The 16,093-nt window shown below is 44.4% G+C and overlaps 1 protein-coding gene across 1 annotated transcript in view; it reads right to left on the bottom strand.

The window, feature by feature from the left end:
- ADCY5 (adenylate cyclase 5) overlaps nucleotides 1-10,859 on the bottom strand; it is a 309,283-nt gene extending 298,424 nt beyond the window's left edge. The window contains exon 1 of the mRNA XM_082262186.1: nucleotides 8,630-10,859. Within this exon, the coding sequence (XP_082118312.1) occupies nucleotides 8,630-9,556 (927 nt within the window). The 5' untranslated portion in view covers nucleotides 9,557-10,859. The remainder of the gene's footprint in view (nucleotides 1-8,629) is intronic.
- Between the last annotated feature and the right edge of the window lie 5,234 nt (nucleotides 10,860-16,093).

A 16,093-nucleotide genomic window follows, 5' to 3' on the forward strand; every position in this document is an offset into this window, starting at 1 on the left:
ATTATATATATATATATATATATACATAATAATATATATAATATATATATATATATATATAATATATATATATATTTTTTTTTTTTATCAGAGACCCTAGAGAATAAAATGGAGATTGTTGGAATACCGTATTTGCTCAGCGGTCTTACAAAAGCAATTTATTTGGGGAAAAAAAAAATGTTTTTAATTAAAAAAATTAGAAAAGTTAGTCCAATTTTTTTGTATAATGTAAAAGCTGATGTTACGCCGAGTAAATAGATACCTAACATGTCATGCATTAAAATCGCGCACACTCGTGGAATGGCAACAAACAATTAAAAATCTCCATAGGCGACACTTTCAAATTTTTTACAGGTTACCAGTTTAGAGTTACAGAGGAGGTCCAGGGCTAGAATTATTACTCTCGCTCTAACGATTACAGCGATACCTCACATGTGTGGTTTAAATAGTGTTTACATATGTGGGCGTGGCCTGCGTATGAGTTCGCTTCTGTGCGCGAGCTCGGAGAGACGGGCACTAGAATTTATTTTTTTCTTATTTATTTTACTTTTTATTTTTACTTTGTTCCTTTAATTTTTTTCTTTTTAATGTTTTTTAATCACTTTTATTCCTTTTACAAGGAAGAACTGTTTACATATGTGAGCGCAACTTGAGTATGCCTGCGCTTCTGTGCGTGAGTTTGGAGGGAAGGGGCGCTTTACATTTTTTTTCCCTATTTATTTTACTTTTTATTTTTACACTGTCCCTTTAATTATTTTTTTTTTTTCTGATCACTTCTACTCCTACTACTAGGAATGTTAACATTGATCACCTCTGCATTTTTTTTGCTCTATAAAATGAAAAAAAATGACAATTTTGAAGAAAAAAAAAACAATATTTTTTACTTTCTGCTAGAAAACATCCAATTCAAAAAAATGAAATTTCTTCATTAATTTTGGCCAATTTGTATTCTGCTACATGTTTTTGCTAAAAAAAAAAAAAAAAAATCCCAATAAGCGTATATTGGTTGGTTTGCGCAAAACTTATCACGTCTACAAACTATGGGATAGATTTTGTGACTTTTTTTTTTTTTAAATGTTTTTTTAGTTGTAATGGCAGTGATCAGCGATTTTTAGTGGGATTGGTTTTCTTCTAATGCCCCATACACACGTGCAGATTATCTGCAGACTTTTGTCTGCAGACTTACCTTTTCTATGTAGTGCAAGGGCCTGCCGGATTGCATACAAATTGAAAATGTTTAGGTTTGACCTCATATTATATGGTTTTGGTAAGTCTGCAGACAAAAGTCTGCAGATAATCTGCATGTGTGTATGGGGCATAAGATTGCCCTGTATTTGGCTCCATCCATCTTCCCATCAACTCTGACCAGCTTCCCTGTCCCTGCTGAAAAAAAGCATCCCCACACCATGATGCTGCCACCACCATGTTTCACAGTGTGGATGGTGTGTTCAGGGTGATGTGCAGTGTTAATTTTCCCCCACACAGAGCGTTTTACTTTTAGGCCAAAAAGGTAAAATTTTGGTCTCCTCTGAGCAGAGCTCCTTCTTCCACATGTTTGCTGTGTCCTCCACATGGCTTCTCCCAAACTGCAAACAGGACTTCTTATGGCTTTCTTCCACCAATGGCTTTCTTCTTCTCACTCTTCCATAAAGGGCAGATTTGTGGAGCGCACGACTAATAGTTGTCCTGTGGACAGATTCTCCCACCTGAGCTGTGGATCTCTGCAGCTCCTCCAGAGTTCCCATGGGCCTCTTGGCTGCTTCTCTGATGAATGCTCTCCTTGCCCGGCCGGTCAGTTTAGGTGGACGGCCATGTCTTGGTAGGGGCCCGGCTGGTCAGTTTAGGTGGACGGCCATATCTTGGTAGGGACCCGACCGGTCAGTTTAGGGGGACGGCCATGTGTTGGTAGGGGCCCGACCGGTCAGTTTAGGTGGACGGCCATGTCTTGGTAGGGGCCCGGCCGGTCAGTTTAGGTGGACGGCCATGTCTTGGTAGGGGCCTGGCCGGTCAGTTTAGGTGGACGGCCATGTCTTGGTAGGGGCCCGGCCGGTCAGTTTAGGTGGACGGCCATGTCTTGGTAGGGGCCCGGCCGGTCAGTTTAGGTGGACGGCCATGTCTTGGTAGGGGCCCGGCTGGTCAGTTTAGGTGGACGGCCATGTCTTGGTAGGGACCCGACCGGTCAGTTTAGGGGGACGGCCATGTGTTGGTAGGGGCCCGACCGGTCAGTTTAGGTGGACGGCCATGTCTTGGTAGGGGCCCGGCCGGTCAGTTTAGGTGGACGGCCATGTCTTGGTAGGGGCCTGGCCGGTCAGTTTAGGTGGACGGCCATGTCTTGGTAGGGGCCCGGCCGGTCAGTTTAGGTGGACGGCCATGTCTTGGTAGGGGCCCGGCCGGTCAGTTTAGGTGGACGGCCATGTCTTGGTAGGGGCCCGGCCGGTCAGTTTAGGTGGACGGCCATGTCATGGTAGAGGCCCGGCCGGTCAGTTTAGGTGGACGGCCATGTCTTGGTAGGGTTGCAGTTGTGCCATACTCTTTCCATTTTCCCATGATGGATTGAACAGCGCTCCGTGAGATGGTCAAAGCTTGGGAGATTTTTTTATAACCTAACCCTGCTTTACACTTCTCCACAACTTTATCCCTGACCTGTCTGCTGTGTTCCTTGGCCTTCATGATGCTCTTTGTTCACTAAGGCATCTTTCATACGGGCGTTCCGTATGTCTGTATATCACCCCATACGTTTGCGCATGATATACGGACATAATGAATGTCTATGGGATTGCGGACGTTAGTGGATGACCATCCGCTGACATCCAATTTGCGTCCTTTCAGTCCTGTTCCGTTTTTTGGAACGGAACAGAACCCTATTTTTCTTCCGTTTAAAAAAACGGAACGGATGCCAAATCGGATGTCAGCGTCGTCATCCGCTGACATCCGCAATCCCCATAGACATACATTATGTCCGTATATCATCCGCAAAACGGATGGGATGATATGCGGACATATGGAGCGGATGACACAAGTGCCATCCATGTCCGTAAAAAAAAAAGTGACTGAACGGATGACAAAAACAGGGCGCCCGTGTGAAAGAGGCCTAAGGTTCTCTAACAAACCTCTGAGGGCTTCACAGAACAGCTGTATTTATACTGAGATTGCATTACACACAGGTGGACTCTATTTACTACTTAGGTGACTTCTGAAGGCAATTGGTTCCACTCGATTTTAGTTATGGGTATCAGAGTAAAGGGGGAGGGGGTGAATACAAATGCAGCCACACTTTTCACAGATTTATTTGTATCATTTATCATTTTCCTTCCACTTCACAATTATGGCCACTTTGTGTCGGTCTATCACATAAAATCCCAATAAAATACATTTACATTCTTGGTTGTAACATGAGAAAATGTGGGAAATTTCAAGGGGTGTGAATACTTTTTCAAGGCTCAGAAGCTGAGATTACAGGGGGGGGGGGGGGGGGGCACTTGTCCCCCATGCAGACGCCCATGCTAGTATGTGTATGTATAAATGTGGGTTAGGGACCTTAGATTGTAAGCTCCTTGAGGGAACGTACTGAATGTACAATATAGATGTATAGCTGTGCGTAAATTGATGACGCCATATAAATATCACCATATAAATGTCACCCTAGGATTCCCCCTGGAAGCCATTTGTAGCGAATGAGCCACTAAGTGAGATGATGATACATTGACAGAGATACGATGTAACTAACTATTTCCACCGGACAGAGTGACCTTCCTACATCGGTATATCAAGTTCCACAAATACAAGTGGGACAGTTTTATAGACTAGACGCAAGAGGAACCTCGGAGTGGCTGCACCCAGTCCGCCCGCCAATCAGAGTGCAATCTAAGTGGCCGATAGGGAACTGTCAGTCTATTATGAAGTCTAATAATGGAAATTCTATACATGCAGGCAGGGCTGCTGTAAGAAATCACGGGGCCCCATACAGTCAACCCACCCAAAAAAATACAGTTTGCTATGCTTCCGTTATGAATGAGCCCAGTGAGTGATTGGTACCAGTCACTCGTGTTCATTCAGGAAAGGAAGGGGTTGGTAAATATGACATTTAATGAACTTTTCCCCCCACTCTCCATCCTGAAGAATCCTATCGTGTGCTGGCACCTGCCGGCGGTAAGGAGAGGAGGGAAGCCGGCAGCACTGCTGGGGTAGGGGAAGCACACAGGGGGGCCTGGCAGGGGAAAGCTCTTGGTGCACAGGGAGTTTGATCAGTGTGGCGGAGGGGGGGCAATTACCGGACTGGAACAGTCCCATGCAGGACCGTATATAAGGGGGTACCACCAGTCCTCTGTACGGGGCCTGGGTCAGGAGGGGGGTCCAGGCAGCAAGGTGAATAATTCAATGTGGGAGCACACAGGGGGGCCTGGCAGGGGAAAGCTCATGGTGCACAGGGAGTTTGATCAGTGTGGCGGGGGGGGGGGGGCAATTACCGGACTGGAACAGTCCCATGCAGGACCGTATATAAGGGGGTACCACCAGTCCTCTGTACGGGGCCTGGGTCAGGAGGGGGGTCCAGGCAGCAAGGTGAATAATTCAATGTGGGCAGTGAGGGTGATCGGCGGGGGGGGGGGGGGGTAATTACTGGAACTGATCCCCTGTATGGCTCTCTCTGCGGAAGCTGAAAGCCAGTAGGAGGGAGAGAAGAAGAAGCCGGCTTTTAGCTGCTGCAGAGAGAGTCATACAGGGATCAGTTTCAGTAATTAGTAATAACCCCCCCCCCCCCCCCCCCGCACGCGTGCCGATCACCCTCTCTGCCCACATTGAATTATTTACCTTGCTGCCTGGGCCCCCCTCCTGTACAGGAGGACTGGTGGTACCCCCTTATCTATGGCCCTGCATGTAGGGACTGTATATGATCCAGATTTATAGAAAGCATCCTCCGATATCTGTTGTATGTGTTTTATAAATCATTGGACGAGGATTTCTGCAGGAGCCAATCAATCAGCTCTATTGATCTTTTTGCTGTAACGTGGTCTGGTTGGGGTCGGCTGACCTCCGTTCTTTGCTGTAATGAAGTCGTTGTATTCACACAGAGGGGGAGATTTACTAAAACTTGAGAGTGCAAAATCTAGCGCTGCTCTGCATAGTAACCAATCAGCTTCCAGGTTTTATTGTGAAAGCTTAATTGAACAAGCTGAAGTTTGAAGCTGATTGGCTGCCATGCACATCTGCTCCAATTTTAGTAAATCTCCCCCACAATATTATAGACAATTTCTAATACAGTTATAAGTATGCAGACACTGTGGTACTATACTATACTATATATGGATTGCAGTAAAGGGGGCTTTGGTTAGCTCTGAGGGAGAGGATATCTCGCTTGAAATGCGTAAGCTGCGCTCTTGTGGATGGAAATGTTTCCAGTGGTTTTATGGGAATTGATGCATGCGCTTTATTGTGTATTTTGGGAGTATATTGACATTCTTTTCATTTTAGTTCATAAGTCCTATGGTAATGCACCTTCTTCTTATGCTTGTTTTTTACTACCAGAACTGCTTTTGTTTACTTTCAGAAATTATATTTCTCCCCTTTTTTTACAAGGTAAAAAGTTCTGTCACATGACCAATCATCTCTTCTTCCTGACAGTGGGGGCGGGGTTACAGGACTCTGTGCAGACACATCGGGTGCCTGTATTCCAGAGTCTGCTCAGCCTGAAGCTGTGCTTAATTTGGGGGCATGTTCAAGAGGCAGGCTGTGATTGGGAGGGGGTGTGTGCCAGAGGCAGGCAGTGATTGGGAGGGGGTGTGTGCCAGAGACAGGCTGTGATTGGGAGGGGGTGTGTGCCAGAGGCAGGCTGTGATTGGGAGGGGGTGTGTGCCAGAGGCAGGCTGTGATTGGGAGGGGGTGTGTGCCAGAGGCAGGCTGTGATTGGGAGGGGGTGTGTGCCAGAGGCAGGCTGTGATTGGGAGGGGGTGTGTGCCAGAGGCAGGCAGTGATTGGGAGGGGTGTGTGCCAGAGGCAGGCAGTGATTGGGAGGGGGTGTGTGCCAGAGGCAGGCTGTGATTGGAAGGGGTGTGACAGAGGCAGGCTGTGATTAGGAGGAGTCATGTCAAGAGGCAGGCTGTGAATGGGAGAGGGTGTGTGCCAGAAGCAGGCTGTGATTGGAAAGGGGTGTGTGCCAGAATCAGGCTGTGAATGGGAGGGGTAAGTGCAAATAGCAAGCTGTGATTGGGCGAGGGTCTGTGCCAGTGGTAGGCTGTGGTTGAGAGGGGGCATGACAGAGGCAGGCTGTGATCGGAAGGTGTGTGTGCCAGTGGCAGGCTGTGATTGGTCAGGGGTGAGTGCCAAAGGCAGGCTGTGATTGGTCAGGGGTGAGTGCCAAAGGCAGGATGTGATTGGTCGGGGGGCGTGGTGGCATACTGTGTGTCTGCACAGTGTCCTGTACCTCTGAATAGCCAAAGGACAAAAACTGACCACACCAACACAGATCAGCTTCTGTACTTTATGTGGTCAGTTTAGAACAAGGAAGAAAGGTGACTTGCAGGATCAACCACGGACTTCAGATGGAAGAAGTGCATGGAAATGATAGAGACAAAGATTTATAAAATACAAAGATGTGACCACACACAGAGAAAGAAAAAAATATTTAGGGTAACATAAGTATATCTGTAGGCTCAAAAATGTAATACTATCAGCAGAACATATGCACTCCATGCAGGCAGTTCTATAGCAGGAAATGCACCTAGGGCCCCAGCGCCAATGCTGTATTTTGGCCTAGGCCAACAAGGCCCAGGCCTAGGGTGGCACTTTGCAGGGGGGCAGCAAAGAAACTGCCCCCCCCCCTCCACCTGAGTCTCTTTTGGCCACTGGTTCCTAGAGCCACCTCTCTCATTCCCCCCTCTCTCTCACCGCCCCTCTCTCTCACTCTCATCCCCCCCCTCTCTCACGGCCCCTCTCTCTCTCACCCCCCCTCTCTCTTTCACCCCTCTTATCTCACCCCTCCTCTCTCTCTCTCTCACCCCTCTTCTCTCTCTCACCCCTCTTCTCTCTCTCTCACCCCTCCTCTCTCATCCCCCCTCTCGCTCTCTCTCACCCCCCCTCTATCTGTCTCTCTCTCTCTGTCTCTCTCTCATCCCCCCTTTCTTGCTCTCTCATCCCCCCTCTCTCTCTCTCTCATCCCCCCCTCACCCACCCCCTCTCACGTGAGATCTCAGGGGTTCATGCTGGGACTTGTAGTCCTTCAATTTTGGAGGGAGTCACATCCATTAAAAAAGAAGGAGTGGGGCAAAGTTACATAGGTGGGGGAGGGCGCCCAATTTTAGTCTTGCCTAGGACAGTACAAAACCAAAATACACCACTGCCCATCGCTACAAAGACACGATGCAAACCACCACATTGCCTATGACATCATTCATGACCTCAGCACAAAATTATGGCAATGACAGACTGGAATACAAACTTGAAAAGTATTCTAATCTATCTCTACTTTATCCTAAAAAAACAAATGTTTTAGCTATAGATATAATTTTTTTTATTTTTTTTTTCAGATTGCCGGGCAATAAGCATGAGGGTTTCTCGGGGCTGCACACCACAGGGCCCTTACAGCCATCCTGTCAGCCCCCCAAATAAACACAGATTTTCTCTGCTTCATTTATAAACAGTGGCGGCCGCTCATACTGTGCCCCGAGCCCACCCACTTGTGTGACATTAGCAAATTATTAATCGCTAATGTCTTCCTGCTTCTCCTCTTGGCCAATCAGGAAGCGGGTCCTATGACCCAATTGGTCGGGTGTCCTAAGTCTCGATTGGCTGCGAGTCCTAAGTCCTGATTAGCCGGGAGGAGAAGCGACCACCAGGACCCAGGGGGAGACGCCAGGGGAAGCCACCGAATCCGTGGCCTGGATGTAAGTGCGGGGCTGGCTGGTGATCGATCGATCGGGCGACAGGGTGGGGGGGGCTGTGGGTGGGTGCCTGGCTCTATTGTGTGCTTGCTGCAGGAAGGAGAGGAGGAAAGCCGGCTGGACTGCTGGGGGGGGAGGGGGGCTAGGGCACACAGGGGGGGGCCTGGGCAGCAGGGGGAAAATTATTGTGCACAGGGAGGCTGATCAGTATGGCGGGGGCAATTACTGAAACTGTTCCCTTGTATGGCTCTCTCTGCAGCAGCTGAAAGCCGGCGGGAAGGAGAGGAGGAGAAGCCAGATTTAAGCTGCTGAAGAGAGAGCAATACAAGAGATCAGTACCAGTAACTGCCCCGATCACCTGTGCACCATACATTCCCCCCTGCTGCCCAGCCCCCCTATATGACCCCACCCCTCCACCCCAGCAGTGCTGCCAGCTTTCCTCCTCCCCTTCCTGTCAGCAGCTGCAAGCACCCCACACCGATCACGCTCCCTGCCAACATCTTCACCCTGCTGCCTGAGCTCCCCTGCTGGCCCGGGTCCTGTACAAGAGGACCGGTGGTAGTGCCGTATTCCACAGCCCTAGGGTTTCCTCAGAAATAGGAGTATTCTCCTCTAGTAAGTCAGTATTGGAAAGACATTTCTAGGGACCAAACATTAAAGATTTGGCCGACCCCTGGAATTTACTACAATTGTGATGCTGTGAAGTTATCAAGAAAACAGTTTGGCTTGGTATAAAGAGTAGAAGAAGAGCGTACCTGTTTGGTCAGGAAGTCGTCATTTTCGTTGACCTTCAGGGAGATGGCAAGATGAGTGACGGCGAGGATAATCCCACTTATGACCGCCGCCCTCATCCGCACCGGAAGCAAGGTGTAAATGGTGTAGATAAAGAACACGGTCCACCATATTCCATCGGAGGCGCTTCGCGGCCTGACCAGGAAGACGCAGACCAACTGCACCATGAAGATGATGGCAATGACAGCGTAACAAGCGATCCACATGTAGTCCTGGTGGAAAAAGTTCCGGGTACACACGATGATAGTCACGATGAGGATCACCATGGCCACCAATAGAACTACGATATAAGGCACCTGGTACTTCCCATGGAGGCAATTGAACAAGAGCATGACCAGAAACAGCAAGGCCAAGACGAACATGAGCATGGTCAAGCTGCTCTGGTTGAGTCTGAAGAAGTATCGCTGGTAGAGCCTCTCCAGTTTGTTCGAGTGGAATTTTTTGGAGCTAAATATCTGGAGGACGCCATTACAGCAGATCCCCAGCGAGAAATGAAATTCTGACCCATCTTCGACTCCCTCAGCTTTGCCCTTTCCGGACTTTTCGTCCAAGCCCAGCTCCACGGATTTAGGCCTCACCTCCCCTTCCGTGGGTTTCTGGATGGGTTTGTTGTTGTTCCGGCTCTCCTCTCCATGTTCCTGCCATGCAGATTTGGACCGGAAGCTGACTCTATGGTCTAGCGGAGAGTTTTTCCCAGTCTGGGCTTCGTAGTCATCCTCGCTCCTCCATAAACCCATCATCCGCGAGGTCTTCTTTCTGGAGGACCGGCTGGAGTAACCGTATCCATTGATCCTGGTCTCCGCTTCCCCCCAAGCCGACCTGTGCTCGGTGCCCGATCGCAAGACAGGAGCCCCAAATCCTGGTGGGCTCACGCTGTTTGACCTAGACATGTCCCCTCGCTACAAAATGTCTTGTAGTCCCCTCGCACCAGGAATGCACCTTACATAATGAGCAATGTGCACACCAATCCGTAATTTGTATCCCAAGTTCCACCAGCTGAAATAATAAGCACCATGTATTCCTGTATCCTTCCCCAGATCCAGGTTTAGATTTTCAATCCCAAATAAATCGAAAACTGCTCCAGGAGCTTCATGTTCGTCTGAGCGTTTATAAAACGAGGCAGTTTTATTGTTCTGCCATTGCCATGTTTTATATAAAAATAGAAGAGTGAAAAAATGTGTGTACAGAATTAAAAAAATACCAGCGATTTTTGTCAACTTAATCCCAGTGCAGAATTATAAACACGGCTCAATCCGTTATCAGCCTTCTGGAGAGAATAAATCCCATAATAACCAGAATTAAATAGATAAAAAGAAGGTTTGTTGTGCAGACGGGAAAGGAATTAACTCAGAATTGTCCTCAAACCTCTGTTCGGAGGGCATTGGCTTGGCCAGGTTGGTCACACCTGAGCAGTTGACCAGCTGTTGATTCTGGAGATGCACCGCTCAGTCATTGTAAAGGTAGATAATGCATATTCCCAATGTTTTTCTCTTTTTTGGGTGAAATTAACCCTCAGTGGGTGAGCTCAGTGTGGATCGCAGCTATACGGCAGAGACTGGTCTCCATCACACAGAGCATGTCGACGTTTGGAGGATCTCACTGTGTCCATCACTGGAAGAGTGACCGTCCTGTTTACATCGACTCCACGTTGCCTCTGTTTGGCGTCAGCCAATGCCTCATTGTGGAAGGGATGAGAACGGCAGTCAACTGAAGGGTTAAAATGGTTAAAAGGTACATCAGCGAAATTGTGCCCAGGATGCAACGTAACGACATGTGTATGGGGATCTTCTGTGACACCACGGGGTCATTTTCCAAGCACAGGGCCAGAGTCCAGGGCAGCATTATGAGTGGCGGGGCTGGAAGATGCAGAATCCCTGGTCCCTTCCTCCAGCACACTCACCATCATCATCAGACAGACGTGGGCAATCCTTATTGTTTACCTCCAGAGCGTTGGCAGCATGCATATATCCTCCATCCTCTCCAATCTAGATCCCCAGATCCAACGATGGTTATAGGACCCAGAGCCAGCACACGTTCCAGATCCTGCAAAGCCTGATCTAAATCCGGAAAAAAAACTCTCAGATTCCAATAGTTCTAGATCCAAAACCGGCTCTCGGATCCCAACGTACAGAGAATGGCCCCAGATCCAAAACCGGCTCTCGGATCCCAACGTACGGAGAATCACCCCAGATCCAACACCGGCACTCAGATCCCAACGTACAGAGAATGCTCCTAGATCCCAATGTACGGAGAATGGCCTTAGATCCAACACCGACTCTCAGATCCCAATGTACAGAGAATGGCCCCAGATCCAACACCGGCTCCTGGATCCCAATGTATGGAGAATGGCCTTAGATCCAACACCGGCTCCCAGATCTCAAAGTGCACAGAATGCTCCTAGATGCAGCACAGGCTTTCAGATCCCAATGTGTTCAGAATGCTTCCAGATCCCAATGGTCTCAGATCCCAATGTGTACAGGATGATTCCAGATCCCAATGTGTTCAGAATGCTCCTTAGATCCAGCAGATCCTCAGCCCAGGCAAAGCGTTGGTGCAGCTTCCTCCGGCAGGTATTGCAGGTCACAGGGCTGGAGAGCCAGGACACCCCATCCTGCTGCTGCCTCTATACTAGTCTTTGTATTCTCATTCAGCACACAGTGAACCCACTGATCCCGCCTCTCCCTGCGCAGGATTGGCTGATCAGGACTGTCAGGGTTTTCCCACGGGATGTTACTGGCCGGAGAAGTGTTTGATGCCTGGGGTGTTGTAGAGGAGGGAGGAGAGAGACTCTAATCACAGGAGAGACACTGATACAATGTAACACTACACAGGGAGCCCCACAGCACTCTAATACCCAGAGAGATACAATATAACACTGATATAATACACAGAGGGATACAATATAACACTGATATAATACACAGAGGGATACAATATAACACTGATATAATACACAGAGAGATACAATATAACACTGATATAATACACAGAGGGATACAATATATCACTGCTATAATACACAGAGGGATACAATATATCACTGATATAATACACAGAGAGATACAATATAACACTGATATAATACACAGAGGGATACAATATATCACTGATATAATACACAGAGGGATACAATATAACACTGATATAATACACAGAGAGATACAATATAACACTGATATAATACCCAGAGGGATACAATATAACACTGATATAATACACAGAGGGATAAAATATAACACTGATATAATACACAGAGAGATACAATATAACACTGATATAATACACAGAGGGATACAATATATCACTGATATAATACACAGAGGGATACAATATAACACTAATATAATACACAGGGGGATACAATATAACACTGATATAATACACAGAGGGATACAATATAACACTGATATAATACACAGAGAGATACAATATATCACTGATATAATACACAGAGGGATACAATATAACACTAATATAATGCACAGGGGGATACAATATAACACTGATATAATACACAGAGGGATACAATATAACACTGATATAATACACAGAGAGATACAATATAACACTGATATAATACACAGAAGGATACAATATATCACTTATATAATACACAGAGGGATACAATATATCACTGATATAATACACAGAGATATACAATATAACACTGATATAATACACAGAGAGATACAATATATCACTGATATAATACACAGAGGGATACAATATAACACTGATATAATACACAGAGAGATACAATATATCACTGATATAATACACAGAGAGATACAATATAACACTGATATAATACACAGAGGGATACAATATATCACTGATATAATACACAGAGATATACAATATATCACTGATATAATACACAGAGAGATACAATATAACACTGATATAATACACAGAGGGATACAATATATCACTGATATAATACACAGAGAGATACAATATAACACTGATATAATACACAGAGGGATACAATATATCACTGATATAATACACAGAGGGATACAATATAACACTGATATAATACACAGAGAGATACAATATATCACTGATATAATACACAGAGGGATACAATATAACACTGATATAATACACAGAGAGATACAATATAACACTGATATAATACACAGAGAGATACAATATAACACTGATATAATAGACAGAGAGATACAATATATCACTGATATAATACACAGAGAGATACAATATAACACTGATATAATACACAGAGAGATACAATATAACACTGATATAATAGACAGAGAGATACAATATATCACTGATATAATACACAGAGAGATACAATATAACACTGATATAATACACAGAGGGATACAATATATCACTGATATAATACACAGAGATACAATATAACACTGATATAATACACAGAGAGATACAATATATCACTGATATAATACACAGAGGGATACAATATAACACTGATATAATACACAGAGAGATACAATATAACACTGATATAATACACAGAGAGATACAATATAACACTGATATAATAGACAGAGAGATACAATATATCACTGATATAATACACAGAGAGATACAATATAACACTGATATAATACACAGAGGGATACAATATAACACTGATATAATACACAGAGGGATACAATATAACACTGATATAATACACAGAGATACAATATAACACTGATATAATACACAGAGGGATACAATATATCACTGATATAATACACAGAGAGGTACAATATAACACTGATATAATACACAAAGGGATACATTATAACACTGATATAATACACAGAGGGATACAATATAACACTGATATAATACACAGAGGGATACAATATAACACTGATATAATACACAGAGAGGTACAATATAACACTGATATAATACACAGAGGGATACAATATAACACTGATATAATACACAGAGAGATACAATATAACACTGATATAATACACAGAGGGATACAATATAACACTGATATAATACACAGAGAGATACAATATAACACTGATATAATACACAGAGGGATACAATATATCACTGATATAATACACAGAGGGATACAATATAACACTGATATAACACACAGAGAGATACAATATAACACTGATATAATACACAGAGAGATACAATATAACACTGATATAATACACAGAGGGATACAATATAACACTGATATAATACACAGAGGGATACAATATAACACTGATATAATACACAGAGGGATACAATATAACACTGATATAATGCACAGAGGGATACAATATAACACTGATATAATACACAGAGGGATACAATATATCACTGATATAATACACAGAGGGATACAATATATCACTGATATAATACACAGAGGGATACAATATAACACTGATATAATACACAGAGGGATACAATATAACACTGATATAATGCACAGAGGGATACAATATAACACTGATATAATACACAAAGGGATACAATATAACACTGATATAATGCACAGAGGGATACTATATAACACTGATATAATACACAGAGGGATACAATATAACACTGATATAATACACAGAGGGATACAATATATCACTGATATAATACACAGAGGGATACAATATAACACTGATATAATACACAGAGGGATACAATATAACACTGATATAATACACAGAGGGATACAATATAAAACTGCTATAATACACAGAGGGATACAATATAACACTGATATAATACACAGAGGGATACAATATAAAACTGATATAATACACAGAGAGGTACAATATATCACTGATATAATACACAGAGGGATACAATATAACACTGATACAATACACAGAGGGATACAATATATCACTGATATAATACACAGAGGGATACAATATAACACTGATATAATACACAGAGGGATACAATATAACACTGATATAATACACAGAGGGATACAATATAACACTGATATAATACACAGAGGGATACAATATAACACTGATATAATACACAGAGGGATACAATATAACACTGATATAATACACAGAGGGATACAATATAACACTGATAAAATACACAGAGGGATACAATATAACACTGATATAATACACAGAGGGATACAATATAACACTGATATAATACACAGAGGGATACAATATAACACTGATATAATACACAGAGGGATACAATATAACACTGATATAATACACAGAGGGATACAATATAACACTGATATAATACACAGAGGGATACAATATAAAACTGATGGTATCTAGTACATGGAGTGATGCAATGTACCATATATGATATACAGAGTAATATGAGGTCATCATACTACAATACTATTACACAGAGATACAAAGTAGCACAATTCAGGTCTGATACACAGAATGATAATATATGGGGGTGATACTCTGTAATCAGTGAGTTCTAGGGCGGGGCTTAATACAACATTAAATATTATGGGGTTTATTATAAAATTCAGATGATATAATGTAGCAGTGCAGAGCTTTATTACACAATTGTGAACAATATAGTGCAAACTAAGTCGGGTGTCCAGTGATGATGAGGGCAAGGGCCTCTTCCCCACAACCCCCACCCAGTGATTGCGGGGGTCTGCAGGTGGGGGGCTCATCAGAATGTGGATGTGGACGCCCTCCTTAACAATAATCACACTGGACATTTTTAATGTTGCGTCTGGAGTTTTTTTTTTTCCTTCCTCTAAATTTCCCTCCATGTTAGCCAATGTATCCATGCACTCATAGGCTATTAGAGGAGTTTATCAACCCCCCCCCTCCCCCACTGCTAATGCGTCCAGGAGCAGCAGCATTTTGGCAGAAAAAAACGCTTGACGCGCGTGAATGAGTGTTACTGCATCTAAACGCACATTAATGTAAGGTGCATTCAGGGCTTTAGTGTTAATTCATTTCAATGGCCAACATAAATTATTATTCCGACCAATGAAATTAATTATTGCCCAAAAGCTTGACATGGCTGAGCGCTCGTTACATGCGTGTACAGGCGACAAGTGTCTTTTCTGCCCATAGGTGTGTGCACAGGGTGTGCTGGGTGTGCCTGGGCACACCCTAATCACTCTGTGCGGTGCTGAGTCCCCCTGCTTCCTGGTGTCCCCTGTCTATCCCCTGCAGTGCTGCCAGCTTCCCCCATCTCCTCTCCCACTGGCTGCTGCGGGGGATGTTTCAGGATGGATGAATGACTGAAAACAGTGAGTGATCTGTACCGATTGCTCCTGTGTTCGTTCCTCAATGAAGCATAGTAAACTAAGTTTACTATGCTTCATTTTGTTAATGAACAAGAAGTCCCTCGGCAAAAAGCACTTCCCATTCGTTCACTGCCCAGTGCAGCTGAGGCTGCAGAGAAAGGACCTGGGGAAGCTCTGTCCTCAATCCCTTTCTCCCTGTTTAGACCCTTGATATTTCACCAAAGCCCCC

The sequence above is a fragment of the Pelophylax lessonae genome (genome assembly GCF_965119305.1).
Source record: "Pelophylax lessonae genome assembly, chromosome: 6".
In the NCBI taxonomy this organism is placed as follows: domain Eukaryota; kingdom Metazoa; phylum Chordata; class Amphibia; order Anura; family Ranidae; genus Pelophylax; species Pelophylax lessonae.